Raw genomic sequence first — 27974 nt, 5'->3', positions numbered from 1 at the left:
CGCAGGATCCAGTATGCTTGGGGGCGAGGTTCTGGGGAAGAAAACAGGGATAGGGCTTTTGAAGCCCAAAGATGGCAAATTCCATCTTATCCGAGTAAGCAGAGTCTCCGAGTGTGGCTGATGGGCTGCAGCTAGTGAGATTTGCTGGTGTGGAATCCCTGGGCTGGTTGGGCATGGTCTTCTGGTTTGGGATATGGTGCATCCCAGCAGATGAGGCCCCACTCTCCACAACGGTGTCTCCCTGCCTGTGTCATGCATGGGGTGGTGCCTTTGTCAGCGGGGCAGGTAATATCCCCTGGTCCCCTGGACAGTGGGCCACATACAGGAATGATGACCCCAGCACACCACTCTCAGTTTTTTGGTGATCAGGAACCTACTCTCTACTTTGCCCCCCCCCCCCCCCCCCCCCCCCCCAGTTAAGGTAGAAACAGAGCACTAAGAACAGGTTAAAGGACCTGCATTCAAACGTTGCATTTTCTCAAGGGTCACTGTCTGTGAGGATGAGCCCTCCCTTTTTGGCTTGACTCTAAGATTGTAGGCCAGGTAGGTAAGGTAAGTAAGGTAAGGTAAGATTGTAGGCCAGGTCTGGAGGGTGGAGATGGTGGGGCCATCGTAAGTGGTTCTTTCAGCCATCCCCATCCTTAGCACAATTTGTCCCCTGCTTTCTGTGTAGCTAGTGTTTCAAGCCTCAAACCCCTGCCTGGTTCTGCCTCGCAGACCTGCTCCCTGTCAGCTCTGACTCTCTTGTGACTGTTTTGCTCTCTGCTTTGGCCGAGTAAGCTTCCCCTTCTGCACTCGTCAGTCTTCCTTCTCCCATCTGCCTCTTGTCGACTTCACATTTCTTGAAATCCCTTGTCCACTGACGGTCCTCCTCCCATCTTGCTCACTACGGTGTTGGTAATTTCATTATTGATTTCTTGTAGCTTAATATGGTGTATGTGAGTGGGGCAGGAAGGAGAGCGGCACAGGCAGGCAGCCTGCCCCTTGGCCTTGCATGGATGGAACCATGTGGAGGTGATAAGGCACGAATGGGATTTTGTTGGGGGTTTTCTCAACTGGAAAGCATACCTGGAGGGTGAGTTTCACCCCTGACTAGGCAGAAGGGCAGAGGTGGGCAGTGTAGAATAAGTACCAGGCCAACTGGTAGGTACAGGTGAAGGGAGCCCTGGCTTGGGCTTTCTGAACCCCCAGCTGTTTCCCAAGGCTGTGCAGACAGCATCAGACGGCACTCCCCTCCCTGCATCCTTGGCCTCACCTATCCTCCCTCTCACCCTTCTCACACATCACCAGCAACTTCACAGAGGGAAGGTCTGAGGGGCTCAGAGACAGCTCTCAACTGAGCAGAGACCACAGCCCAGATGCGACACGAGGAGGCACAGTCCTGGCCAGGGCTGGGGCTCCATTTTGGAGTGGCTGGGGGAGCAAGTACTCTGTCCCGTGGTTTTGCTTTCCCTTTGTGTCTGCCAGGTACCTTCCATTGTAGTCTTATTGCTGTGAGCATGTTCGAAATAACATACATAGAATAACTGGCTGCCCCACCCCAAGCTTCTGCATCTAAAGCAGGAGTGAAGCGAACTGCTCCAAGGCAGGGGCATTGTCACAACCACACCTTTCCACAGTGATGCACCTTTTTGGGATCTGGTCACCTCGGGCATAAAGATGAATTGAGGGATCTATTTCCTTTAAAAGTGCTTTTCAGCTGTGCAGTTGCCAAGAGGAAGCTAGTGGGCTGGGTGGGGGTGTGCATGAGTTCTAACTGCAGATTAAATGATCCCTTGGCTCTTCAGGCCTGCCCTGCCATCACCCAGGTCCACATCTGGTCAGCATCCTGGAAGCAGGAAGACAGAGGCCCTTCTGAGCATAAATACTGGGGGTGGGGGCCAGGAGGAGGTGTTTGCTTTGGCAGAGTAGGCTCAGAATTTCCGCAAGGCTGGCTGAGCAGGTGCTTGGCTCCTCCCCACTTTGGGGGTGCAACATGAGCCCTGGAGCCTTCCAGAACATGTGCTCTGGATTCTGGAAAAGGCATCAGGGTAATGCTAGGCTGGGCTGTGCTTTAAGTCATACTTCTGTACCACAGGTGCTCCTGGTCCCTGTCTCTGGATCCTTGGATGCTGACATGAGAAGTCCTGATGGCTTTTTCTTGTCAACCCTCTTGGTGCAGCAACAAACCCAGGTTGATGTTAACCAAAAGGATTCAGGAAATTTTCACTCCTGTGACTGAATCTAACACTGATTTGTCTTGTGCTTTTACTACCCAGACCAACCTGCCTGCCACCTGCACCCTGCCAATCTACCCAGGGCCAAGGCTATTCTTTCATTGCCAAGGAGGCAGCATGTTTACTCCCTCATGTCCTAGATTCCCATCCATTTCATGTGATAGGATCATAAAACAGGGGAGCCCACGAATACCCTTTAAACAGGCAAATAGCTACTTGAGAAACATAGGCAGATAGAATGCATGAAAAATGACGAAAATTTGGCATCTATGCCAGTGAATGACTTATAAACTAAGAAATGGAATTTTTGGCACAATAGGATCTCCCAGGCTTAAAAAAACAACCCACTTTTCATTTTAAAGTTTCTAAGCAAAGTTCAGTGCTTGCTATCAACATGGAGAGTCTCTCCGCTTGGCTCAGTGTTAGAACACCTCCCATATTCGAAGGCCAGTTACTTGGAACCTTCCATGTCCAAAACTGTGGCTAGAACCTGGACACACGCTGGCTTTAAGTTGCTAAAATCACTGACAAATTTCATGTATGGAAACTCAGGTACTTTATGCACCCCTGATCCTGGCCCTCACTCTGCTCATATTGGCTCCTTTCCCTCATTTTTTCTCTTTTCCCTTCTCTTTCCTTTCCTTTTTCCTTCCTTCTTTTCTTTCTTTCTTTCTTTCTTTCTTTCTTTCTTTCTTTCTTTCTTTCTTTCTTTCTTTCTTTCTTTCTCTCTCTCTTTCTTTCCCTTTCCTTTCCTTTCCTTTTTTCTTCCTCCCTCTTCTTTCTTTCTTTCTTTCTTTCTTTCTTTCTTTCTTTCTTTCTTTCTTTCTTTCTTTCTCTTTCTTTCTCTTTCTTTCTTTCTTTCTTTCTTTCTTTCTTTCTTTCTTTCTTTCTTTCTTTCTTTCTTTCTTTCTTTCTTTCCTTCCTTCCTTCCTTCCTTCCTTCCTTCCTTCCTTCCTTCCCACACAGTTCCAATGAGTTTCTCTTATCTGGGTTACTAGCCCTCAGAAGGGCGGGACGGGGGCAGGGCTCTTCTGCTAGAGGCCAACATCTAAATGGAAAGGGGTGACAGCCTGGCAGTGGGGCTAGAGACCAAAAAATGGTTTAAAATGCAGAACTCAAAAGTATAGCAGCTCAGGAATTATGACCTCAATGTAATAATTTAAAATAATGTACGTGTGTGTGTGTGTGTGTGTATACACACACTTGCACATGTACATACACACGTATTTTATTAAGTCTGGAAAAGTATACCATAGTTTATGCTTATGACCCCCATTTAATAAAAATTATAAAAAATTATACACATACACTTTTCAAGTCTGGCCAAATGCATCAACAGAGTTGGGTAAATGAATTCCCATTTGTCTCATTTGTCCAGAATTATAAGGGATTGGAGCTTTGGAGTATTTTAGTATGAAGTTAACCTACAGGTAATATCTATTAGCCTTTATGAAGGTGTTTTCTATGGAATAAAAGTCCCGTGATATGGTCTTCAAAAAAGTTCATTGGACATAGAAGTTTGGGAGTTTGAGATTCATATTGCATAATGATATTTTGAAGGCTCTCTGAAACCCTATATTAAAGGAACGTTGCTTAACTTTGTATAACCCAGTTCATGGATCAGTATTATTGCAATTACAAGTGCACGAGTGAAAAGGGAATTTTTTGGTTCAGGCAATTGAACAGTCTAGGGCTTTATCTGTGGGCCTCAGTCACAGCTGAATCCAGGGGCTTGAAGGATGCAATGGGTGCTTGGTCTTCATCTTTTGCCTTTATTTTCGTCTGCATTGCCTTCTTAGGCAGGCCCTTTCCACGTGATGGTTTCCAGCGATTTTAAGCTCACAACATCTCTTTAGCTAAAGGGCTTCTCCTTCCCAGGGGTTCCAGAAAAAAATCCCTGAAATGAGTTTCTTGCCTGGCTTGAGACTCGTGGTCCTTTCTGAACTGATTGCCATGGCCAGGGAGAATGAAAATCCTCCCTGTCCAGGACTGCATCAGTGTCCACCCCTGGACTGAGTAGTGTGTACGGCTGGGGTCAACCCCATGCAAGCTACATGAACATGGGAGGGCTTGGGATGGGGTGGGTCCCCAAAGGAAGCCGTAGAGTTTCCAGGCAAGGGAAGGGATGAACTCTGAGCAGGCAGAGACAACAGTTTCCAACTCTGACAATAGAGCCCTTTTATTGTGTAAAACCTGTTGGAACACACATGGAGAAACAGTGCCAAATGCTCATCATACATTTTTTTTCAAATAAGTTTAGAATACAGTAAAATCTGCATGCATGCAAGCATGTAGTTGAACCTTTCTTTGATGATTTAAAAACCTCAGCGAATCCTGCTGTGCCTCAGGGTCAACTCTGAGTGTTGAAACATCCTAGTCCTTGACTGTTGAAATTGTTTGGCTTCTTGATAAATGGGAGGTTCTGGCCCAGCCAGAGGGCAGGTACAGGGAGCCTGGGAAAGTTCAGTTACCGGAGAGTGGATACAAGTCTGTTATCTCCTGTGTAGAGCTCTCTTAAGTTCTGACAGCAACAGCACCTGCCATCTCACTGCATCCACACGTGCTTCCTGCTCCTGTTGTTATCTCCCTGTTCAGGCAGGGAACTGAGGGGAATTGAGGCTCAGATGGGTTAAGTAACTTGGGGGAATGATGTTTGACTCCCAGTGGAGGAAATGATGTTTGTAGAACCAGCTGGGTGAACAGTGAAATGACACCATGGGTTTGAAAGAAGGGGAAGGCTGGAGAGATGTAGGAGGCTGTTGATCTTGAGGATAAAGAATGAACTTTTGAATGCCTTTCCAGGGCCATGCGGTGTATAAGTATATGAGCTCTGGGAATGATATCTGTTTGTGCGTGTGATTGATTCTCCACTGTTCCTTGTACTCAGCCCTCAGACTTACTAATTGCTTCTGGAAACACACAGATATTTACAAAGATGTTGATTGGGTTGCAACAGAGCTTCTTTGCACAATGCTTGCTTACTTATAAGGTTAATGCATAGGAAGGAATGATTACATCCAGGAGCTGAAGGTTATATGAAGAGATCTTTAAATTTTTAAGCTCTTTGTTAGAAATAGTTAGTTACATTAAGACTAGATTCTCTTCATTGTAGAAAAAGATCCCTTGGGCCTTTTCGAGGAAAAAGGTATTTTCATCTTGTGATTTGGTAACATGTCACATCTGTTGTTTGTTTTACTATGATCTTTGAATAGTGCTATTTAGGGAGGTTTTGCCTCTTGATTACCAAGCTCTTTAGGATTCCGTAGCTCCAAAAATGCTGTGTTTCCTACCTTTGCCATCCGCTCTGGGAGCTATCATGGGGCCCTTTTCCAGACTCTTGGGTCTGCTGCACCTCTCACTATGGTCTTGCCCCGGGGATATCTCCTGGGGACCCGCCTGATGGTCCTCAGTTGCTTTCCAGCATCTCCCTGGTTTTCTTTTTCCTCTATGCCATCCAGGGAGTCCCCCTCCACCCCCAGGGTAGTGACTTCAAAACCATGCTCTTTCCTTTCACACATCTCATCTTCTATGTCTCCTCCTCCTCCTCTTCTTCCTCCTCTACCCCATAACCCCCATCTTAGCTCTGGTCCTCAGGACAGGTGGATGCACTGACCATACTTCTTCCTTCTTCTTCTCCCATCCATCTGTATGTGTACACAAACATACATTAGTTCATGCCTTCAGAACATATCTTTTGGGTGCCAGGCACTCTTCTAGGTGCTTTGGACAACATCAGTAAGTAGAACGTATACAGGTCCTGCTCTTGTGGGTCTTATAGTCTAGTGGGGTAGACAGACACTCAATAATAAACAATGCATAATTATATATAATAAGGTATGTATAATATAAATAAAATAACCAACACATAATATATGAAAAGCATAATAAGTAAATTGTTTGGTAAGTTACAAGGTGATAGGCAACATGAAAAAGGAGAACATAATTGGAATGGAGAAGCCCAGGAGTTCTGGGAGGCCCAGGTGGTATTTAGTGGGATGGTCAGGGTGGGCCTCATTGAGAAGATGATGTTTGAGAGGCTCAAAGGGGGTGATGACCCCAGGGAACATGCAGAGCAAAAGGGCCTGGGGTGGGCACATTTCTGTGAGGGCTGTATAGACCATGGCCAGGAATTTGGAATTGGGGGGCAATGTCAAGGGTCCAACTGAGAAGTGCTCCGATCTGGTTTTTGTTACAACCATCCCTGTGGTCACCCAGGCTCTGTGAGGGGGCTGCAGGGGGCCAGCGTAGAAGCAGGGCCTGGCAGGATGCAGGCCCATGCCAGGCTGTAGAAGTGGGGCTGATGAGAAAAGGGTCACATCCTGGGCATATTTTGAAGGCAGGCCATATGGAATTGGTGATTGGAGGTGGTGTGAAAACAACTGGGAATTAAGCATGTCTCTAGAACCTTAGGTCGCAGAGACTAGGAGGACAGGGTCTCTCCACTGAGTTTGGGGAGGGCTGGGTAGACATGTGAATGCTGAATGGCCAGCAGGCTGCTTCTGAGAAGCAAGGTACAGCAGGGTTTTTGAGTAGGCTCTGTAGTCAGACTAGCCTGGTGCTTGTACTCACTGCTGTGGTCCCCATGTGGTCTGTGTGAGGGGGTGAACAGAGCATTCTGTGAATTCTAGGAACTTTTCCTCTTTCTGTTTCCCCTTTCTGCACTATGACCCGTAGGGAAAAGGGAGTCTTCTCTGAAGTACATAAGGAAGGATTTCCCAAAGTTAGAGTTATTAGGCACCAGGTACCTTGAGGGAGAAGGAGGGCGGTTGTCTGCTTGGAGGGTGGGCATGGCTTCCTTTAGATTGTGACCATCAACTGAGACATGACCTGCCTCCCCTTCCCTCCCCCATCTCTCCAGCCACAGTCATCCAGGTCTTGTCCCTCAGGATCTTTATGTCCTTTTATCATGTAGTATAGTTTAGTCTTGGTCTCATTCTTTTGCATCCTTTTGCATTCTTTTGCACCCACCATCATCTTTTCAGCAAAACAAAAGATGATTTTTGGGGGGATCTAGTTAGAAGAGTGGGTATTGTGTATATCTTTTCAAATTAGTGTTTTTATTTTTTTGGGCGGGTAAATACTCAAGCAGTGGAATTACTGAATTACATGGTAGCTCTGTCTTAAATATTTTGAGGAACATCCGTGTTCTTTCTACAGTGGTTGCATTAATTTGCATTCCCACCAGCAGTACAAGAGGGTTCTCTTGACATCCTTGCCAACACTTGTTATTTTTTGTCTTTTTTCATACTAGCCATTCTGACAGGTGTGAGGTGGTATCTTACTGTGGTTTTGAGTTTGCATTTCCCTGGTGATGAGTGATGTTGAACATCATTTCATGTATCTGTTGGCCATCTGTATGTCTTTCAAGTCTTCTGCCCATTTTTTAAAAATTTTATTTTTTATTTTTTAAAATTTACATCCAAGTTAGTTAGCATATAGTGCAACAATGATTTCAGGAGTAGATTCCTTAGTGCCTCCTACCCATTTCACCCATCCCCCTAGTTAGTAACCTCCCGTAACCCTCAGTTTGTTCTCCATATTTATGAGTCTCTTCTGTTTTGTCCCCCTCCCTGTTTTTATATTATTTTTGTTTCCCTTCCCTTATGTTCATCTGTTCTGTGTCTTAAAGTCCTCATATGAGTGAAGTCATATGATTTTTGTCTTTCTCTGACTGGCTAATTTCACTTAGCATAATACCCTCCAGTTCCATCCAGTTGCCATCTTGCAAATGGCAAGATTTCATTATTTTTGATTGCTTAGTAATACTCCATTGTATATCTATACCACCTCTTCTTTATCCATTCTTCCATCAATGGACATTTGGGCTCTTTCCATACTTTATTGTTCATAGTGCTGCTATAAACGTGGGGGTGCATGTGTCCCTTTGAAACAGCACACCTTGGATAAATGCCTAGTGGTGCAATTGCTGGGTCATAGGGTAGTTCTATTTTTAGTTTTTTGAGGAACCTCCATACTGTTTTCCAGAGTGGCTGCACCAGCTTGCATTCCCACCAACAATGCAAAATAGATCCTCTGTCTCCGCATCCTTGCCAACATCTGTTGTTGCCTGAGTTGTTAATGTTAGCCATTCTGACAGGTGCAAGGTGGTATCTCATTGTGGTTTTGATTTGTATTTTCCTGATGATGAGTGATGTTGAGCATTTTTTCATGTGTTGGTTGGCCATTTGGATGTCTTCTTTGGAGAAGTGTCTATTCATGTCTTTTGCCCATTTCTTCACTGGATTATTTGTTTTTTGGGTGTTGAGTTTGATAAGTTCTTTATAGAATTTGGATACTAACCCTTTATCTGATATGTCATTTGCAAATATCTTCTCCCATTCTGTCGGTTGCCTTTTAGTTTTGCTGATTGTTTCCTTCGCTGTGCAGAAGCTTTTTATTTTGATGAGGTCCCAGTAGTTCATTTTTGCTTTTGTTTCCCTTGCCTCTGGAGACGTGTTCAGTAAGAAATTGCTGCAGTCAAGATCAAAGAGGTTTTTGCATGCTTTCTCCTCGAGGATTCTGATGGCTTCCTGTCTTACATTGGGGTCTTTCATCCATTTTGAGTTTATTTTTGTGTATGGTGTAAGAAAGTGGTCCAGGTTCATTCTTCTACATGTCGCTGTCCAGTTTTCCCAGCAACACTTGCTGAAGAGACTGTCTTTATGTCACTGGATATTCTTTCCTGCTTTGTGAAAGATTAGTTGGCCATACGTTTGTGGGTCCATTTCTGGGTTCTCTATTCTGTTCCATTGATCTGAGTGTCTGTTCTTGTGCCAGTACCATACTGTCTTGATGGTTACAGCTTTGTAGTATAGCTTGAAGTCTGGGATTGTGATGCCTCCTGCTTTGGTTTTCTTTTTCAAGATTGCTTTGGCTATTCAGGGTCTTTTCTGGTTCCATACAAATTTTAGGATTATTTGTTCTAGCTCTGTGAAGAATGCTGGTGTTATTTTGATAGGGATGCATTGAATATGTAGATTGCTTTGGGTAGTATCGACATTTGAACAATATTTGTTCTTCCTATCCAGGAGCATGGAATCTTTACCCATTTTTTTTGTCTTCTTCAATTTCTTTCATAAGCTTTCTATAGTTTTCAGCATATAGATTTTTCACCTCTTTGGTTAGATTTATTCCTAGGTATTTTATGGTTTTTGGTGCAACTGTAAATAGGATCGATTCCTTGATTTCTCTTTCTGTCGCTTCATTGTTGGTGTATAGGAATGCAACCAATTTCTGTGTGTTGATTTTATATCCTGCAACTTTGCTGAATTCATGATTCAATTCTGGCAGTTTTTGGTGGAATCTTTTGGGTTTTCTATATAGAGTATAGTGTCATCTGCGAAGAGTGAAAGTTTGACCTCCTGGTCGATTTGGATGCCTTTTATTTCTTTGTGTTGTCTGATTGCAGAGGCTAAGACTTCCAATACTATGTTGAATAACAGTCCTCTGCCCATTTTTTAATCACATTTTTTGTGTGTATACATTTTTTTAAATGTATTTTGGATATTAGCCTTTTATTGGATGCATCATTTGCAAATATTTTCTCCTATTCACTACACTGCCTTTTTGTTTTGTTGATGGTTTCCTCTGCTATGCAAAAGCTTTTTATTTTGGTGTAGTCCCAATAGTTTATTTTGCTTTTGTTTCCATTGCCTGAGGAGACCTATCCATAAATATGTTGTTAAGGCCAAGAAATTACTGCCTATGTTTTCTTTTAGGACTTTTATGGTTTCAGGTCTCAAATTTAGGTCTTTAATACACTTTGATTTATTTTTGTGTATGGTATAAGGAAGTGGTTCAGTTTCATTCTTTTGTATGTAGCTGTCTAGTTGTTCCAGCACCATTTATTTAAAAGACTGTCTTTTCTGCATTATATATTCTTTCATCCTTTGTCATGGATTAATTGACCATATATGCACCCCTGTTTATCACAGCATTATTTATAATAGCCGATATGGAAGCAGTTCAAGTGTCCATTGATGAATGAACAAAGATATGGTGTATATACATGTATGGTTTACACACATACACACACACACACACACACACACACACACGCACACATACAGACACAAAATGGCTGAATGTTACTCAGCCATAAAAAAAGAATGAGATCTTGTCATTTGAGATGACATGGGTGGACCCAGAAGGTATTATGCTTTTAAGTGAAATAAGTCAGGCAGAGAAAGACAAATCCCATAGGATTTCACTTATATGTGGAATCTGAAAAACAAAATGAATGAATAAACAGACTCTTAAATACAGAGAACAAACTGGTGGTTGCCGGGGGGGGGGGGGATGGGCAAAATAAAGTAGATTAAGAGGTACCAACTTCCAATTATAAAATTAATAGGTCACAGAGATGAGAAGTACAGCATTGGGCATACAGTCAATAACTTAATAACATTGTATGGTGACTGCATATATTGTGAGCATTGAGTAATACTCAGAATTGTTAAATCAGTATGTTGTACCCTTGAAAGTAACAAAACATTGTGTGTCAATTATACTTCAGTCATGAAAAAGAAAGAAGAGGGGATATTGTAAATACTTACACTGAGTTTTCAGCCATAAATCCAAACCTGGCCCTGAAAAGTGGATGTGTGCAGTGTGGAAAGAAAGGAGGAATGGAGGGGGAGAATAGCTTACGAGTACAGGATTCCCTGTCTTTGACTACTGACTTTGGGTCTCAGGCTGCATGCACCTCTGTGGGCTGTCAAAGTTCTGAGAGGCCCAGCTTTCCAGCTTTGCCACAGGGCAGTAGGAAAAAAGTTATAAAACGGTGCAATCTTGAGGGAAGTGGTGAGTAACAAACATTTATAGCCTCCATATTTGCCTGCCCTGGGTCCCAAGTAAGAAATCACAAGGGAAGAGCAGGTGGGGAGGGGTGTGGTGGTTGGTATTCCATGGCTTATGGGAAGGTAAGAAGGGGAAGGAGATTGGGACATGGAGCTTTCAAAGAACTGAGGCCTGTCACCCAGGGAAAGTGGCCAGAGATGAGTTTTCAGGGTGCCTCAGGACATTTAAAGGAGTCTGTTCCTTGTCCTGACAACAGTGGGAAGGTGTGGAAGGTTTTGAAACAGTGGACTGGTATAGTGCAAGCCATCTTTTGCAAAGATCACCTTGTGAATGGATTTAAGCCATTTTGGCTAATCACCAGTTTCTGAGTTACCTTGGTAAAATGGGTAGCTCCATCAAGAGAGGCTGGAGCTCTCTGTCTCCACCTATGCAGCCTTACTCCTAAGATGGTGTGTTTCACTGAAAACAATCCCGGCCCAAATTGTGGCACAGGCGTAAATGCCAGCAAAGTGGCCCAACACAGTCCTGTAACCTGCTCTTTGAACTCAAATAAGTCGTATCGTCCAAATCCAGGCATTCTGATAGTTACTCCAAGGTGAATGTTCCTACCATAAGATCAGCCAAAAACTTCTCTAGTCAAATCAAACAAACTGAGCAGGGTGGCTTGGGGTGGGGGGATGGTGGTGTACAGAACCAAGGACAACTCTAGACCTGGGGCTCCCGGCTGTTGGATTTGCTGGATTCTCAGACTGTTAATACAGGGGCAGTGGTGCCATGTATCCTTTCCAGACCTCTAGGACTGCTCATATCACTGCTGTGTAATTAATGAACTTTGCATTAATTAAGAAACCCTCTGGTGCAGATTTAGATAACAGTATTTGAAATCCTTGCACTGGTCACTTTTGGAGGGTGGATTTATGATTGGGTAATTAAATGTTAGCTAACTGCCTTTAGGGTGTAGATTAAGTTAGTTTCACACATATGCATCTGGTTACACTGATGTGTTTGCAGGCAATAGAATAGTTCTAGCTGCTATATGGGGAGTAGATTGGAGGAGAAAGTGGGAGGGAGTAGATTTATTCAGTCAGGATACCTTTGTAAAGTCCCAATGAGAAAGGATCAGGAATAAAAGGAGAAATCCCTGGGTGCTGACTGTGAAGGAACCAAACGAAGAAGACAACTGAGCTGGAAACTCCCCCAAACCTGGGACTTCATGTTGGCATTTGTGGTGAGATATGTCTGCTTTCCTGATTGGACTCTGAGTTCCCTGAAAGCCATGTCCCCAGGGCCCAGCCTGGGCCTGGCACAGAGTTGGCACTTGGCAAGAGTTTCTCAGACTCTGAGGGAAGGGGAAGGTAAGTGATGGGAAAAGAAATCAGGGAGGAGAGGAGATGAGAAGGGATAAAGGCTTATCTGGCAGGGGAAGGTAGAGTGAAGTCCACCAGACCAGATGAGAACTTTGGTTGTTTTCCATCCCAGCTGGACCTTAGTGCACAGGCTAGACCTTCACACTGCAAAGGGAGTGGAAGATCTAAATCATGGGGGCTTGCTCCCAGGTGGTTGCCTTGAGTTGTCTCCATTCCAATAGGAAGGCCCTGTGCAGGTAAAGAAATTCAGCTCAGGAGTGACTGGCCTATCGATCTGGCTCCTGCTCTGCACCCTGGCACTGACACACTGAGCTTCAGCTATAGGACAGAACTACCTGGATGACTGTCTGGACAACTTTGTCATCCTTCAGCTGGCCTCAGCTCAGTCGTTTCCTGGCCCCTTCATTGTTATTTAAACAAAGGATGGTGAGGATTAGGAGGAGAAAATCAAGCCCATGATGCACTTCATCACCACACTCGCTGCCTTGGCCATTAAACATTTCCCTGAGTTGCTTACCTGGTAACTAAGCTGTTCACAGCTTGTCTTCTGTCCTTTTCTGGGAGTTGTAACAAGGTCAGCCCTGGCTATCACAAAGACCCAGAGGAGGGCTGTTTATGTCATCTTGGAAAAGGAAGCAGGTTTCCCAGGCATGCTTTCTGGTCTGGATGCTGACTGTGCAATCTCTCAGGCCCTCCTAAGCATTCTGCTTAAACAAACATTATTTATGTTCAGCAGGAGAACCATTCCCTACTGTCTGCTTTCTCTTCACTCACGTAAAACTGCACGTTTAATTTCTGTTTACACACATATAAACCATATCTTTAGGAGCAGCTTGGGAAATCCTTGGTTGAGGATGGATTTTGCCTTTGGAAAACACAGAGGTGAGTGACATCTGTATATTGTGTGATCAGAAGCATGACACATGTGGTTTGATTGGGACCAGGTGCTTCACAGAATCCATCTGAGTGAAGTTGTAAACCTCTGCTTGACAGGCAAGGTGACAGCTCAGTTCTTGCCAGCAAAACCTTGATTACCATATCTGCCTTCCAGTTTAGAGGTAGCAACACACATTTGAAAACCTTCAGGTGCTATGAACAAGAAACTGCGGGTCAGCCAAAGATCACAGTCTCTTATTGGCTCATATGCATTTAACTTGTAAAAGCATCTCCAAGTGGACTGCATGGCTGTGTGGGGACACATGATAATTTTAGGTTAATTTTAATCTTACAGGGTTGGTAGAATTTATTGAATATTCAATTCTTTACTGACTGAGGCTTGTATCCACATCAATATTTTCCTGCTTGGTCGTATGTGACATGCGTAGATCACCTTCCCTGATTTAACTCACATTCAGTGTATTCTGAGTCTGAATCCTGAAGTCTTTAAATCATGGCTGGTTCATTGAACAAAATGAGGGACTGAAAGAGACAAAACCAAGGGGGTGTCACTTTATTTTGTTTACTAATTTATCCTTCCTTGGATAATTCACCCAGTAGGTCAGTTTTCATTGGGCTGTTTCCAAGAGCTTCATCCTTCTGTTCACCCGGTAAGTCCCTTATCCTTTGTGGATGAATTTGCCTATTTTGGGGAGGCCCACAGATGGATTATTGAGCTCTAAGTTGTCTCATTTTAGCTGAAAGCCATTAATAAAATTGGATTCTTTTTGGATTTATTTGCAGGATTGATTATCATAGCATGCTGTTTATGAGAAAATCTACCACTTGGTAAGTGAAATATCCTTAACTTTAGCTTTTACATCACATGTATGTTTGCTTTTGTATGAGCATTTGTCCCTGTTTTTTTTTTGTTTTTTTGTTTTTTTTGTGGTTTTTGTTTTTTTTAAGTAAATCAAAGGAAATGGCAGATTTGATTTGAAACTAGACTGTACATTGGGATTACAAGGTAACAGCTGTCCTGGGAACTATTTCTGAAAGTATGTCAATATTTTGGTGAGTGGGCTACATGTGCTATTATGTTATCTTCCAATATACAGATTTGGGTTCACTAATGCCTCTCTTATTGACACTATTGTGTAGTACTGAACTTTGAAGGAATGACTGATGTCCTTCTCACTCAAAAATGAAAACCTAGGAACAGTCTTTCACAGCTGACAATGGGAATATGAAATAGGACCAATGCTCTGCCCTCATCTCCCTGTCTTCAAGGTAGGGTGGATGATAATAGCAGTTAACATTTGGTGAACGCTTCAGTGATGTGCCAGGAGACCCTAGATTTCCTCAATGTGAATGGACTGCTAGTTTTCTCATAAAAACCCTATCTTAGGAGATATCCTCTTTTCAAAGGTGAGAAACTGAGGCATGAATGAGCTTTGGTGATTATTGATGATTTTGGTTTGGATGGGCCCCAGATTTTCTGGGCACATGCTGTCAAAGTCCTAGAAACTTCTGAGGCCGAGCAGGGGACTCTGGTATGAGCAGTTTGAATCCCAGGACCTGCCTGTGGTTAAGATTCCTAACTTTTATGCTGTGGTTGGGAGCATCCTTATAGGGATCTTTTTCTCCCCGCTGAGCTCTGTGATTTGGGCTGGAAAATTTTCTGTATGTTCTATTTGAGCCTGTCCCACCATTTGAAACTTCCTGTTTTTTTTTTTTTTTTTTTTTTTTTTTTTTTTGCTCTGGCATCTCTGACTTATTCCTGCCCTCCCATCCTCCCCTGGGGTCTCTGTAGGATATTATTTGATTGTTGGTATGTGAGTATTTCTAGTTCAAGTACTGACTATTTCTTTAAAGCAAAACCTAAAACTCCTTAGAAAATAATTGGGATTTCAGGAAGAACTTTCTAACTAATTTTTACACTGCATAACAGACTGTGATGTGATGGGTGAGTTGTTGGAAAATGGATTGGAATTGGGCTTTCAGGCTGGGGTTCTTAAGTGCCTCCCACAAAGGTCTTTGTGTGGACATCCTGGGGGCTTGGAGACTTGCTGCCCTTCCACTGGAAACAATTGATGAAGAACGCCACAATACACTTTTATTTTTTTCTGCACTTCCCATAGTAGCTTTATTTCTATTAAAATGCTTTAAAAATAGGGAGGTAGGGGCCACAGAATGCCAGAAGAATTGATTTTAGGGGATGAGAAAGTGACAACTCCAGTAAAATGTCCCATTGTCATCTACCAGCCTCCAAGCAGTAGGGAAAGATGGTACCCACAATGGTGGCCATGCATGGTCCGCTCTTGCACAGAGAAGCTGGAGATGACATAGTGGGTAAGGAAAAGGCTGTGGCTAAAAAGCCAGACTTCTAGGAGTTTGATCCCTGTTCCACTAGCTGGTTGACCTTGGGCTTTCTGGGCCTCTGTCTACCCATATACAGATAATCATAGGGCTCATGTGAGGATGAAAATGTAGTAACGATCTGTAAGTGTTAGCTCCTACTAATGGTGTCCATCCAGAATTTCAGCACACAGCTACTTTATACTGTGCACGCCCCTGTTGGCGGGAGCCTGACCTGGAGACTCCTCCTGCAGCCAAATCTGCATCTACCCTCCACCCACGAGATGCCCATGTATCTGTCTTTCTGAAGGCACTGTGGCTTCCATGTTCCCACTACCCAGGGCCATAAATGAGATGATTGTCAAGGGTAGTCCTAAACCTGATTATGTGCACATCCACAAACATAGCTCCTTTGAGTTCACTTACAGAGCTGGCCCTGCAGGCATGGGCTCCCAGCTTCCCATGCAGAGCTCAAAACCACCATTCTTCCGTGGCGGCCAAACACACATAAGTGGCTGGGAACCACCCTCAACCCCTGTACAGAATGAGACCGGAAGGCTGAGCTTAACAGAGACTCGGACGACAAGAGTTAAATAAATAAGCTGTATTATCTGTACAAAAAATATAAATACAGTTTTGTGTTTTAGAGGAGGAAAGTGCCTCCTTCCATATTATTCAGCAGCTCTAATCATCTTGTGTTGCTGCTGAGTCACAATTCACAGAACAAACAGTAAATGTACATTCATCTCATGCAAGGAGCACGCTGCTTCCCACCCCAAACCTAGGTCCTCCGAGCTGGTTCTGAGGCCCCCTCCAACGGCTCCAACCTGACACGAGGCGGAGCTGGAGGACCCTGGCTATTTAGAAAATGTAAATATTGGCCACTGGTTCTCAACAGCTATTGAACTACAAATAACCAACCACATTAGTAGCAGTATGGAATTTGTATTCTCCATTCCATGCATAACTATTGTGTCACAAACGAGTCCCCTCTTCTTGCCCTGTCATCCCATGTTAGCTTTACAATGTGTTCTGTACACAGTGAATAGATCCAGAGTTAAACATCAGCCTCTATTAAAAATAGGAACAATACAATAGTTACCAGAGTTTACAGGAACACAACTGCAGGAAGTTAATAAAAAAGTCCCCCAAATACTTTGTTTTCTGAATGAAATGTACAATTATTAATATTGCACGTTTTTATACAAGAAATCCTAATAAATATTCACAAAAGATATACAGACATAGAAAACATTCTCTTTTATTTTAAATAAACATTACGCTGATTTTTTAGTAATATGACTTCTTAGAGCCCATTGTGGTGAGGAAGAAAGAGACCCACCTTAATTGTCCGTAGCTCACCTGGGGAGGACACAGCTTAATACCGTCTTCCCCCTGTCTTTGACTTCCAGGTGGGCTGGAAAACACAGCCCTGGTATTGGTGGTGGCCCGGGGCTGGGTGGCATTTTGCGAGTCTGTATGTGAGGGGGGAGCAGGCTGTCTGAGGGGTGAGTGAGTGTGGCCACGCTGCCCTGGCTATTGAACGGTGTCCACTCAAGGGGGAGGTGGCCAAAAACACTCACCCAAACCCCTTTGCTGAAAGAACAATTTGCCAAATGGTCCCAGGATTTCAGGTTTGCCCCTAGACTTTGCTGCAGCCATGTTACTCTAGCTGACCCGCATTACTGCAAGTGTGTGTGCTGCCTTGCTGACTGGATTACCAAAACTGGGTGGATATTAATTGCTGTAAGGTTCATAGTACTTCAGTGTGTGTAGGGAACAGGTTGAAAGGCCTTTGAGGACCCTCTTGCGAGCTTTAGTTATCCTATGGCTTTGCCACCACACCCCATCACCCTGCCCCAAGCTGCTGTATAAATAGGAGCGCCGCTCTTACAGTGGGCCCACACAAGCCCGCTGTCCCACCCTGAACGGGCCCCGGCCCGTTCTGGAAGCGGCTACTGTGACCCGATGGATACCATCTGGCAAACTGAACCCCACCCCTGGCCCTCAAGTGGGGCAGCAAAGGCCATACAGGCAGAAACCCCAGCCTATTCTTGCTCAGAATGCCCTTGACCCACATCAGCAGTATCGTTCTGGGCTGGGGTTGGGGAGGGTGGGGGGGGGACTCTTGATGTAGAGAGAGATGAGAGGGGCCGCCTGACTGAACAAGTAGATCTTGATGTCTCGCTGGCTTTGCTAGGGGGGTACAGGCAGAAGTCCGAGACAGTGTGGGGAGTGGGGACTCCCCTGCACCTCAGGGAGGGCAGGTCTCCTAGCAGGCAGTGTGCCCTCTGCGAGGGCAGCAGAATCCACAGGGCCCCTTCCCCGAGCCTCCTCACTCCTCCCCATCTACCTGCACTTCCCTGCTGAGGACCATGCACAGGTTTCTTTTTGCTTCTGTCTCCTCCCCGCCCCAGCCCCCATGTGGTTTTCTGCATCAAGTGTGCTTCGGGCCTACTTGGATGGTCTCCTCCTTACTGCTCTGTATCCGGGCTTGAGTTCTTGACGCTCCCCGGCAGAAGAGCTGAGTTCTGGCCTGGGTTTTGCCTTCCGATGGTGTCCTCCCCTCCCTGCCTGCTCTTCCCAAGGCTGAGGCAGAGGAGGACACAAAGCAGAAGCACACTCCCGTGTGGACGGTGTGCTGCCAGGAAAGACACAGCTGGTTGTCTGGAGTCTGTACCAATGTTTTGCAAACGCTCTGTGGCCTACCCTCCCATCTCTCGTCTGCCACTGGCTCTGCCTCCCTGCTGTCCCCAGGAGCCACGCCTGCCTCTTCCTCCGCCTTTTCGGGACCTGGGTTTGGGAAGGCGAGGCGTCTGCTCTGCAACCTCCTGTAGACCTCTTTCCTTGTCTTTCCCCCACATTCTGTTCTCCAGTGAACCGAGAGAGAGGACATGCCGAGGTCCTCATGTCTGGGGTGGGGGAGGAGGTTGGACGAGGGTGTGTGGGGCGGGGGTGGGGAGAGGAAAATAAATAAATAAACGAAGAGAGCTTAAGTTCTGTCCAAGGTGGTGGCGGGAGTCCTCTGTGTGGCCAGGGTAGAGTTCTTCCCTGGGCCCTGTCTTCACGCTTTGCCGCAAGTCCCACAGCAGCGAGATTTGAACTGGCTGAGTTGGCAGAGTTTTAGCTGTTTGACCTTCTCGCAGTACCTGGTAGTATCTCTGCACTCCACTGGGAAAGGGGACAAAAGAAAGATGTGAAATGGAGCTAAAGGCTGTGGCCACTGGGTGCTTCCTGGGGTCTGCCTTGGGCACTGGACTCCCATGCTGGAGGGGCCCCTGCTGTCCAGCATCTCTGGGCTGGCCTCGCTCTGCTGGCACTCAGCCACCTGCCTCCCAGCCTGCCAACAGGCTGCCGTTGTTGGCCGGCTGACACGGCCCAACCCTCGGCCTGTTCTACTGCCTTTCTGATGGCACGATTCCTTCCGGAGGGCGCTGTTCATCTCCCTCTCCTCGGGACCGCCTGACCTTCTAAGGCAAGCTGGCCTTTCCCCGTGGTATTTAAGTGGCTCTCCTCGAGCTGGTTCCCAGAAGGACTCAATGCTGCGCCACTCTGATGTGGTGTGCAAGCGAGGCCCTGGTTGATGGCCTCATCCCCTGGAATGTGAGCCTTCTTTCCTCCGTGAAAGTTTCGTAACACTGTCCACCCAAGCCTCTCTACTCCTTCCCCTGACCATGTCTTGCCCGAGCACTGTGGCCTCTAGTTCAGTATTGGCACCAACGAGATGGTCCTTAGCTATTGGTGCTGATTTGGGTTGTGGACTTCTGTGACCAACATAGAAAGTCTGAAATACTTTGACTGAACATTAGTGCTAACTGTGGTGAGCTCTTGACATAAAGATGCGTCAGCACCACACAGAGAACAAAGATCATCCCTCTCCAGTGTATAGGCAGTGGGACAATTTGCCTACAGGACATTTGCCTCAGCGTTGGAAATCTCATGCTCAGAGAGGCCCCGTTTAGGGGAAAACTGCATGGCAACATTTAAAAACTTTGTATTCTTTGTCTCATACTTTGTCTTCTTTCCTGTGGGGAAGGACCTCCAGTTTGTTTTGGGTCCAGAGGAAGAAAAAATATCCAATTGGGATACAAATGCCGGTGTTGGGCAGAGGAGGATCCAGACTTGAGGGAGGAGGGAGTGAAAGAGTAGATCTCAAGGGCATGGGCTCCTGCACAGTTCCGGTGGGTGCCCGTGGGTTGGGAAGGAGGGAGGGCAGCCGGTCCTTGTTCTGTGAGAAGCAGAGCCATGATGGGCGCAAGGCCAGCTGGGCACGAGGCACTCTGTGTGCTCTTCTAGTGCAAACGGTGCTTTCTGTCTAGTAGCCCGGCCCCCAGGAGGCACTGGTTGTCGTCCCTTGGGTACCAGCCAAACTACTGCGGGTGAGCTGGAGGCTGACTTCGTTTAGCATTTGGCTAATAGTACCTGGCTTTGCTCAGGGCCAAGATCGAGCCCTTGGGGGCACACTCAGCCATCTTTCGTGGCCTGGACATGCGTATACACATCTTTGCTCGCTTGCATGCACCCCTGTGAACATACCCAACTCTGGCCCCAGCTCACAATCCTTGGGAAACCTGGTCCAATGCCCTACGCTCAGGGTCAGTCCTGGGGACTGCCCTCTGCCCCCGATGCCCTGTGGGGAATTGGCAGAAGACTCTTTGGGGTTGGAACATACTGTTTTCACATGGGGTGATGTTGCAGCGCTGCCAGTTGGCCGGCCGGGGGCCCCAGGAGCATAGGTGTTCAGGCACTGCCTTGTTGGTGCGGGCGTGCACACACTCCACACGCCGGGATTGGAAGCCATAGTTGCCGCAGGTCGCCGTGCACAGGGTCCACAGGCTGACCCTCCAGTGTACGCTGCAGGCTTCTGACCAGCAGTTCTGGGTGCTCACGGGCCTGCGGGACGAGGGTGGCGGGGTTAGGGTCTGCCTCTGTGGGCACGGGACTGGGGAACAGATGTGAAGACATTGTCGCAAACCTAAGAATGTTGGGCAACTGCTCAAGCACTTCTATTGCCACCAGACCTGGGTTCTGGTCTCTGCTCCGTCAGTGAGGGGTTGTAAGATCTCAGAAGGACAACTGCTCTGATTGGCCCTCTGCGTCCTCATGGGTACACAGTCTGTATCGCTGTATGACCCAGGAATAAACTCTGTCCAGGATGGGGGCTGGCAGAGGCAGAGCCTGGGGCCTTGGGCGGGGATGGTGAGCCCTCACCCCAAGGGGACAGCCACAGGAACACATGACAGGGAATGGGGACTGGATGGGAACGATAGGTTGAGACTCAGGGATAAGAGCCCTCATTCGGCATCACTTTTATAGGAAGGCCAACAAGAGTGAGGGGCTGGTGGAGCCCTTGAGATCTGGTGGTCACTTCGTAGCCCTAACTTCCTGCGCACCCTAGGGCTAGTGCAGATCTCATTCAGTATCAGGCCACCCTCAAAGGAATAGCACCTTCTGCACTCTTTGTCTGCAAAAGAGGAGAGCGCACCCACCCTGGCACATTCAGCACATCTATCTCTAGGGAGAACAATGGCCTGGGGAGAATGGAGGGCGAAAGGGAAAGGGGATGTTAGAGGAGAAACACTCAGTTAATGCTGTCTTTCCATGCTGTTGACCCAGGGGCTGGGGAAAGGAGGTCCACGGCTCTCTCTTACCTTGGAAGAGCACTGCACTGCTCTGATGGTAAGGTGATGCCATCCCGTGTCTGGCAGAACACTTGTCTGTGTTGCACGGCTAGGTGAGGCCCGATGCAAGGCCCATTGCACTGGGAAGCAGATAAAGGAGGCATGTATAATGTTAGCCAAGTCAAGGGAGAGGCTGCGATGCTCAGGCTGCATGGAACACAGAACCCTTCTGCCGCATTTTGTTTGGGGCCTTCAGATCATTCATCTTGCTCCTCTTTGTATATCAACTAAAAAACATTGGCATATTTTCTTCTCTTTGTGCCATAGTGGAATAGTTAGCTTTCCTGTGGTCTATGAGCCTTCTGTTAGCAAATGGCTAATGGTAGTGTAGAGCCAGTCGGAGAATGTCAGCTCCCTCCCAGATTAACCATATAAAAAGGTTTCTTGGCATAATATACTAAGAGTGGGGTGTGGTAAGTTTTAGAGCAGAAGACTTTTAAGCACCCCTTCAGTCCAAAGGGTAACTTGGTTTGTTTTCTTGCTAAATTCATCCAAGTTAACTAGTCCATCATTTCTTTCCTTTCTTTGGCTTCATTTTTTCCAGGTCAAAACCAGCGCAGATGAACAGGAGTAGACTTAGGTATGCACTGTCTCTGCTCATTCTCCTGCTATGTGCTCAGAGAGATTGTTAAACTTTTCCCAGAGTTGATGGAGCCAGACTATCACAGTAAATACCCCATACCAAAGCAGCAGATCCTTAGCCAAAATTTTCTATTTGAGTAAAGTAAGGCGATAGACATCTCGTGGAGGTCACTTTTGAAAGAAATCTCTTGGGGATCTTTAGACTCCAAGTGTCCACCGGGGAGCTGTTAACCTTCAAAATTATAAGTAAAAATCTTAAAAAAAATCTTATTTTTTCTTTTTGGCCCCCTTCACCCATTTTCTTACCTTTTATTTTCCTGCCTCTGGCAACTCCTACCAATCTATTCTGTGTGTGTGTGTGTGTGTGTGTGTGTGTGCGCGCATGTGCACATTTGTATTAGATTCCACATACAGGAGAGATCACAGGGTATTTGTCTTCTTTCATTTAGCGTAATGCTCTCAAGGTCCATTCATGTTGTCACAAATGGCAAGATTTCCTTCTAATGGCTGAATAATATTCCATTATACATACATATTATATCACATATATGTACGTATAATACATATATATGTATGTGTATAATATGTATGTATAATGTATATAATATGTATATGTGTACACATGTATATAATATGTATAATACATATATACATTATATATGTATTATGTACATATTATATACATATATTACATATATATATATATATCACAATTTCTTCATTCACCATTGCTGGCCCCTTAGATTGCTTGAATATCTTATTTATAAATAATGGAATAAATATGGGGTTACATATGTCTTTTTGAGTATTTTCATTTTCTTTGGATAAATTCTACCCAGAAGTGGAATTGCTGGTTCACATGGTGGTTCTGTTTTCAGTTTTTTGAGGAACATCCCTACTGTTTTCCATAGTGGCCGCACCAATTCATATTTCCACCAACAGCGCACAAGGGTTATCTTTTCTCCATATCCTTGCCAACAATTGTTATCTTTTTGATAACAGTCATTTTGACAGGTGTGGGGTAATATCTTGTGGTGGTTCTGATTGGCATTTTCCTAATAACTGGTGATTATGTACTAAGATACCTTTTCATGTACCTGCTTGCCATCTATGTCTTCTTGGGAAAAATGTCTATTCAAATCTTCTGCCCATTTTAAAAATTGGATTTGTTTTTGTTTTTGTTTTGCTATTGAGTTTCATGAGTTCTTTATATATTTTGGACAGTGGTCCCTTATTAGATGTATGATTTGCAAATTTTTTTTCCCATCCCATAGCTTGCCTTTTCATTCTGTTGATGGTTTCCTTTGTTGTGCAGACGCTTTTTAGTATGATGTAGTTCTAATTATTTTTGCTTTTGTAGCCTTTGCTTTTGGTGTCAGGTATTGCCAGTATTTTTTTTTTTTTTTTGGGTTTTAAATCTATGTCAAAGGACCTTGCTGCCTATGTTTTATGATGAGAGTTTTATGGTTTCAGGTCTTATGTTCAAGTCTTTAGTCCATTTTTTTTTTTTTTTTGAGACAGAGCACATGGGTGAACACAATTGGGGCAGGGGCAGAGAGAGAGAGAGAGAGAGAGAATCTTTAGCAGGATCTATGCCCAGCACAGAGATTCTGACACGGGGCTCAATTTCAAGACCCTGAGATTGTGACCTGAGCTGAAATCAAGAGTCAGATGCTTAACCCATGGAGCCACCCAGGTGCCCCTAGACCATTTTGAATTAATTTTTGTGTAAGGTGTAAGATAGTGGTTAATTTTCATTCTTTTGTATGTGACTGTCCAGTTTTCCCAACCTCATTTATTGAAGGGACTGTCCTTTCCTCATGGTATATTCTTAGCTCCCTTGTAGTAAATTAATTGACCATGCATACATGAGTTTAATTCTGGGTATCTATTTTGTTCTATTGATCGATGTCTGTTTTTATGCCAATACAGTATGGTTTTGATTACTATAGTTTTTTAATATAGTTTGAAATTAGGGAGCATGAGGTCTCTAGCTTTTTTCTTCCTCAAGATTTCTTGGCTATATATTTTTTGTTCCATACAAATTTTAGGATTGTTCAATTTTTGTGAAAAATGCCATTGGAATTTTGATTGGGATTGTATTTAATCTGTATATTGCTTTGGGCAATATGGATGCTTTATCAATATTGATTCTTCCAATCCATGAGCACAGGCTGTATTTCCAATTGTGTCTTCAATTTCCTTCATAAATGTCTCCTAGTTTTCAATATATAATTCTTGCATCACCTCCTTGGTTAAATTTAGTCCTAGGTATATTTTTCATTTTGATGTAATTGTATGTGGGATTGTTTTCTTCATTTCTCTTTCTGATAGTTTGGTGCTAGTTTTTGCATATTGATTTTGTATCCTGCAACTTACTGAATTTGTTTATTGTAACAGTTTCTTTTTATAGAGTCTTTAGGGCTTTCTATTCATAATAATAGCATGTCATCTGCAAAACATGACAGTTTTATTTCCTTTTAATTTGGACACTTTTATTATCTACTTGTTCTAGCTAGGACTTCTGACACTATGCTAAATAAAGATGGGGAGAGTGGGAATCCTTCTCTTGTTTCTGATCTTAGAAGAAAGGCTTTCAACTTTTTACCATTGAGTATGATGTTAGCTGTGGACTTGTCATCTATGGCCTTTACTATGCTGAGGTACATTCCCTCTATACCCACTTTTAAGAGTTTTTAAGATGCTTTTTCTACATCTATTGAGGTATGATTTTTATCCTTTATTTTGTTAAATTGGTGTATCACACTGATCATTTTGTGGATGTTGAATCATCTTTGCAGCCCTTGGGTAAATTCCATTTGCTCATGGTGTATGATTCTTTTAATATATTATTGAATCTGGCTAGTGAAAATCTTGTTGAGAGTTTTTGCATCTATGTGCAGTAGGGATATTGGCCTGTAATTATCATGTGCTTGGCTTATTTCAGCTAACGTTTTCAAGGTTCATTTATATTGTAGCATGTATAGAATTTCATTCCTTTGGAAGGCTGAATAATATTCCATTGCAAGTACTCACTACATTTTGTTCATCCATCCATCCATCCATCAATGGACATGTCAGTTGTGTGCACCTTTTGACCACTGTGATGCTACTATGAACATTAGTCCACAAGTGGAATTGCTGGATCATATGGTAATTCTATGTCCAATACTTTGAGAAACTGCCATACTGTTTTCCATAGTAGCTGTGCCATTTTACATTCCCATCAGCAATGCACAAGGGTTCCAATTTCTCCACCAACATGTGTTAATTTTATTTAAAAAAAATAATCGCTATCCTAGTGGATGTGACGTGGTATCTCATTGTGGTTTTAATTTGCATTTCCCTAATTGTTAGTGATGTCAAACATCTTTTCCTGTGTGTACTGTCCATTTGTATATCTTTGGAGAAATGTCTAGTTTAGGCTTTCTGTTGTGTCGTTGAGTTGTAGTTCTCTATATTTTGGATATTAATCCTTTATCAGATATATGATTTGCAAATAATTTCTTCCAATCTGGGGGTTGCCTTTTCACTGTTGGTAGTGTCCTTTGATGAAGAAAAGCTTTTATGTAATTTTTCGTTTGTTAACTGTACTTTTAGTGTCCTAGCGAAAAAATGATTGCCAATCCAATATTATGAAGGTTCTTCCCTATATTTTCTTCTAAGAGCTTATTTCAGTCATTTTCAGTTAATTTTTGTATATGGTTAAAATAAGGATCCAGCTTCATTCTCTGCATATGGTTATCCAGCTACCCAGCACCATTTATTGAAAAGACTGTTCTTTCCTCATTGAATGATCTTGGCACACTTAATCTGATTATATATACAAAAGTTTATTTCTGGGTTCTCTATCCTATTGCATTGGTCTATGTGCCAGAACTACCATTGTTTTGATTACTGTAGCTTTGTAGTAAGTTTTGATACCAGGAAGTGTAAAGTCTCCAACTTTGTTCTTTAAGATTTTTTTTGGCTATTCAAGAGCTTTTGACATTCCATTTGAATTTTAGAATGGATTTTCTTATTTCTGCAAAGAAGCCATTGGGATTTTGAATTTCTAGATCAATTTGAGCAGTACTGACATCTTAAGTTTTCTGTCTTCTTTAATTTCTTTTAGTAATGTTTTGTAGTTTTCAGTGTACATGTTTTTCACCTCCTTGGTTAAATTTGTAAGTATTTTTGTAAGTGGAATAACTTTCTTAATTTCCTTTTCAGATTGTTCATAATTCATTTATAGATATGAACTGATTTCTATTGATTTTATATCTTGCAACATATTCTCTAAGAGACATATTCTGGTGTTATTGGGATTTTTAGGATTTTTACCTATGAGATCATGTCATCTATGAACCAGAGGTTATTTGACTTCTTCCTTTCCAACTTGGGTGGCTTTTCTTTCTTTTCCTTGCCTAGTTGCTCTGAACTTCCAATACTATGTTGAATGGAAGTGGTGAGTATTGTATTCTCATCTTGTTCCTCACTTTAGGAGAAAAGTTATAACTGTGGTGTTTTTTTTTTTTTTAGCTGTGGACTTTTCATATATGGTCTTTTTTTGTTTTGAGTTAGTTTCTATTACTAGTTTGTTGAGTTTTTATCACAAAAGGATTTTGAGTTTCTTCAAATGCTTTTTCTTCAACAATTGAGATGTGTTTTTTCCTTTAATTTGGTGAATGTGATATATTATAGTGGTTAATTATCATATGTTGAACATTCCTTACAAGAATAAGTCCTACCTGAAGGCATGTAATTCTTTTAATAGGCTGCTAAATTTCATTTGCTAGTATTTTGTTGAGGATTCTGCAGTAATGGAGGGAATGAGGTGTGGAGGAAGCCAGAAGACATAACAAAAACAGTGGCAAAAGTTAGTCCTTCCTTCTCAGGGATTACCTTATTTTTATTTTTTAAATTTTATTTTAAAGAGCGCAAGCAGGGAAGGGGCAGAGAGAGAAAAATCCCAAGCAGTCTGTGTGCTGTCAGCAAGGAGTCCAATGCAAGGCTTGACCTCATAAACTGAGATCATGACCTGAGCCAAAATCAAGAGTCAGTTGCTCAACTTACTGAGCTACTCGCCCTATCAGAGCTTATTTAAATGGAAAAAAGCTCCCCAATCAAAAGTCACAGATATTTGCCTGATAGCTTAGAATTTGATTATTTTTTAAACCTATCTACAAGAGACTTTGAATGTAAAAGATGCATGGAAAAAGATATTTCATGCAAAATGAGTAACCAAAAGAGCACTGTGATGGATATCCTAATATCGGACAAAACACATTTTAGGTCAAAACTGTTGCAAGAGACAAAGAAGGAAATTATATATTGATTAAAGGCAAAGAAGTTCTAACAACAATTAACATATATGCATAACCATCAAACCTCCAAAATGCACGAATCAAACTGAAGAGATAGATAGTTCTACAATAATGATTGGACACTTAAAATACCCCACTTTCAATAATGGATAGGACAAGCAAACAACAAATAAAAAAATAATTTAACAAGACTGTAGTCCAGTTGTCCTTAAGAGACCTATATGGGACACTCTACCAACCATAGTCGAATACACATTTTTTTTCCATGTTAGGCCACAAAAGAAGTCTTAATATATTTAAAAAAAGAGTATCTTTTCACAGCAGTGAATTTATGCATTAATAATTAAAAGGGAGGGGTGCCTTGGTGGCTCAGTTGGTTAAGCGTCTGACTTTGGCTCAGGTCATGATCTCACGGGTGGTGGGTTCGAGCTGCACGTTGGGCTCTGTGCTGAAAGCTCAGAGCCTGCTTCAAGTTCTCTGTCTTCCTCTCTCTCTCTGCCTCTCCCCCACTCGCACTCTGTCTCTCAAAAATAAACGTTAAAAATTAAAAAAAAATTAAACGGGATATTGGTCTTTAGTTTTCTTGTACTGTCTTCCCCTGGCTTTGGTATCAGGGCAATCCTGGCCTCATATTATGAATTATGGAGTGTTAGTGTTCCCTCCCTTTCAATTTTTAGGAAGAATAAATGTAGGTAGAATTTACCAGTGAGGGCATCTTGTCCAGGGCTCTTCTTTGGTGTGAGGTTTTTGATTACTGATTGAATCTTTTTATTAGTTATAGGTATATGC

At 43.6% G+C, this 27974-nt stretch overlaps 1 protein-coding gene across 6 annotated transcripts in view; it reads right to left on the bottom strand.

Moving 5' to 3' along the window:
- Window positions 1-16205: 16205 nt before the first annotated feature.
- The window catches only part of ADAMTSL1 (ADAMTS like 1), an 890060-nt gene continuing 878291 nt past the window's right edge, over window positions 16206-27974 (bottom strand). For all 6 annotated transcript variants that reach the window (XM_043567319.1, XM_043567318.1, XM_043567320.1 and 3 more), the window contains 3 exons: window positions 21268-21377; window positions 20289-20509; window positions 16206-18787 (listed from right to left, as the gene is read on the bottom strand). In XM_043567319.1, the coding sequence (XP_043423254.1) occupies window positions 18681-18787; window positions 20289-20509; window positions 21268-21377 (438 nt within the window). In that variant the 3' untranslated portion in view covers window positions 16206-18680. The remainder of the gene's footprint in view (window positions 18788-20288; window positions 20510-21267; window positions 21378-27974) is intronic.

Source organism: Prionailurus bengalensis, chromosome D4, assembly GCF_016509475.1.
Source record: "Prionailurus bengalensis isolate Pbe53 chromosome D4, Fcat_Pben_1.1_paternal_pri, whole genome shotgun sequence".
Taxonomy (NCBI): Eukaryota; Metazoa; Chordata; class Mammalia; order Carnivora; family Felidae; genus Prionailurus; species Prionailurus bengalensis.
The sequence above is the reverse complement of the archived record's forward strand: the minus strand, read 5'-3'. Positions and strand labels throughout refer to the sequence as shown.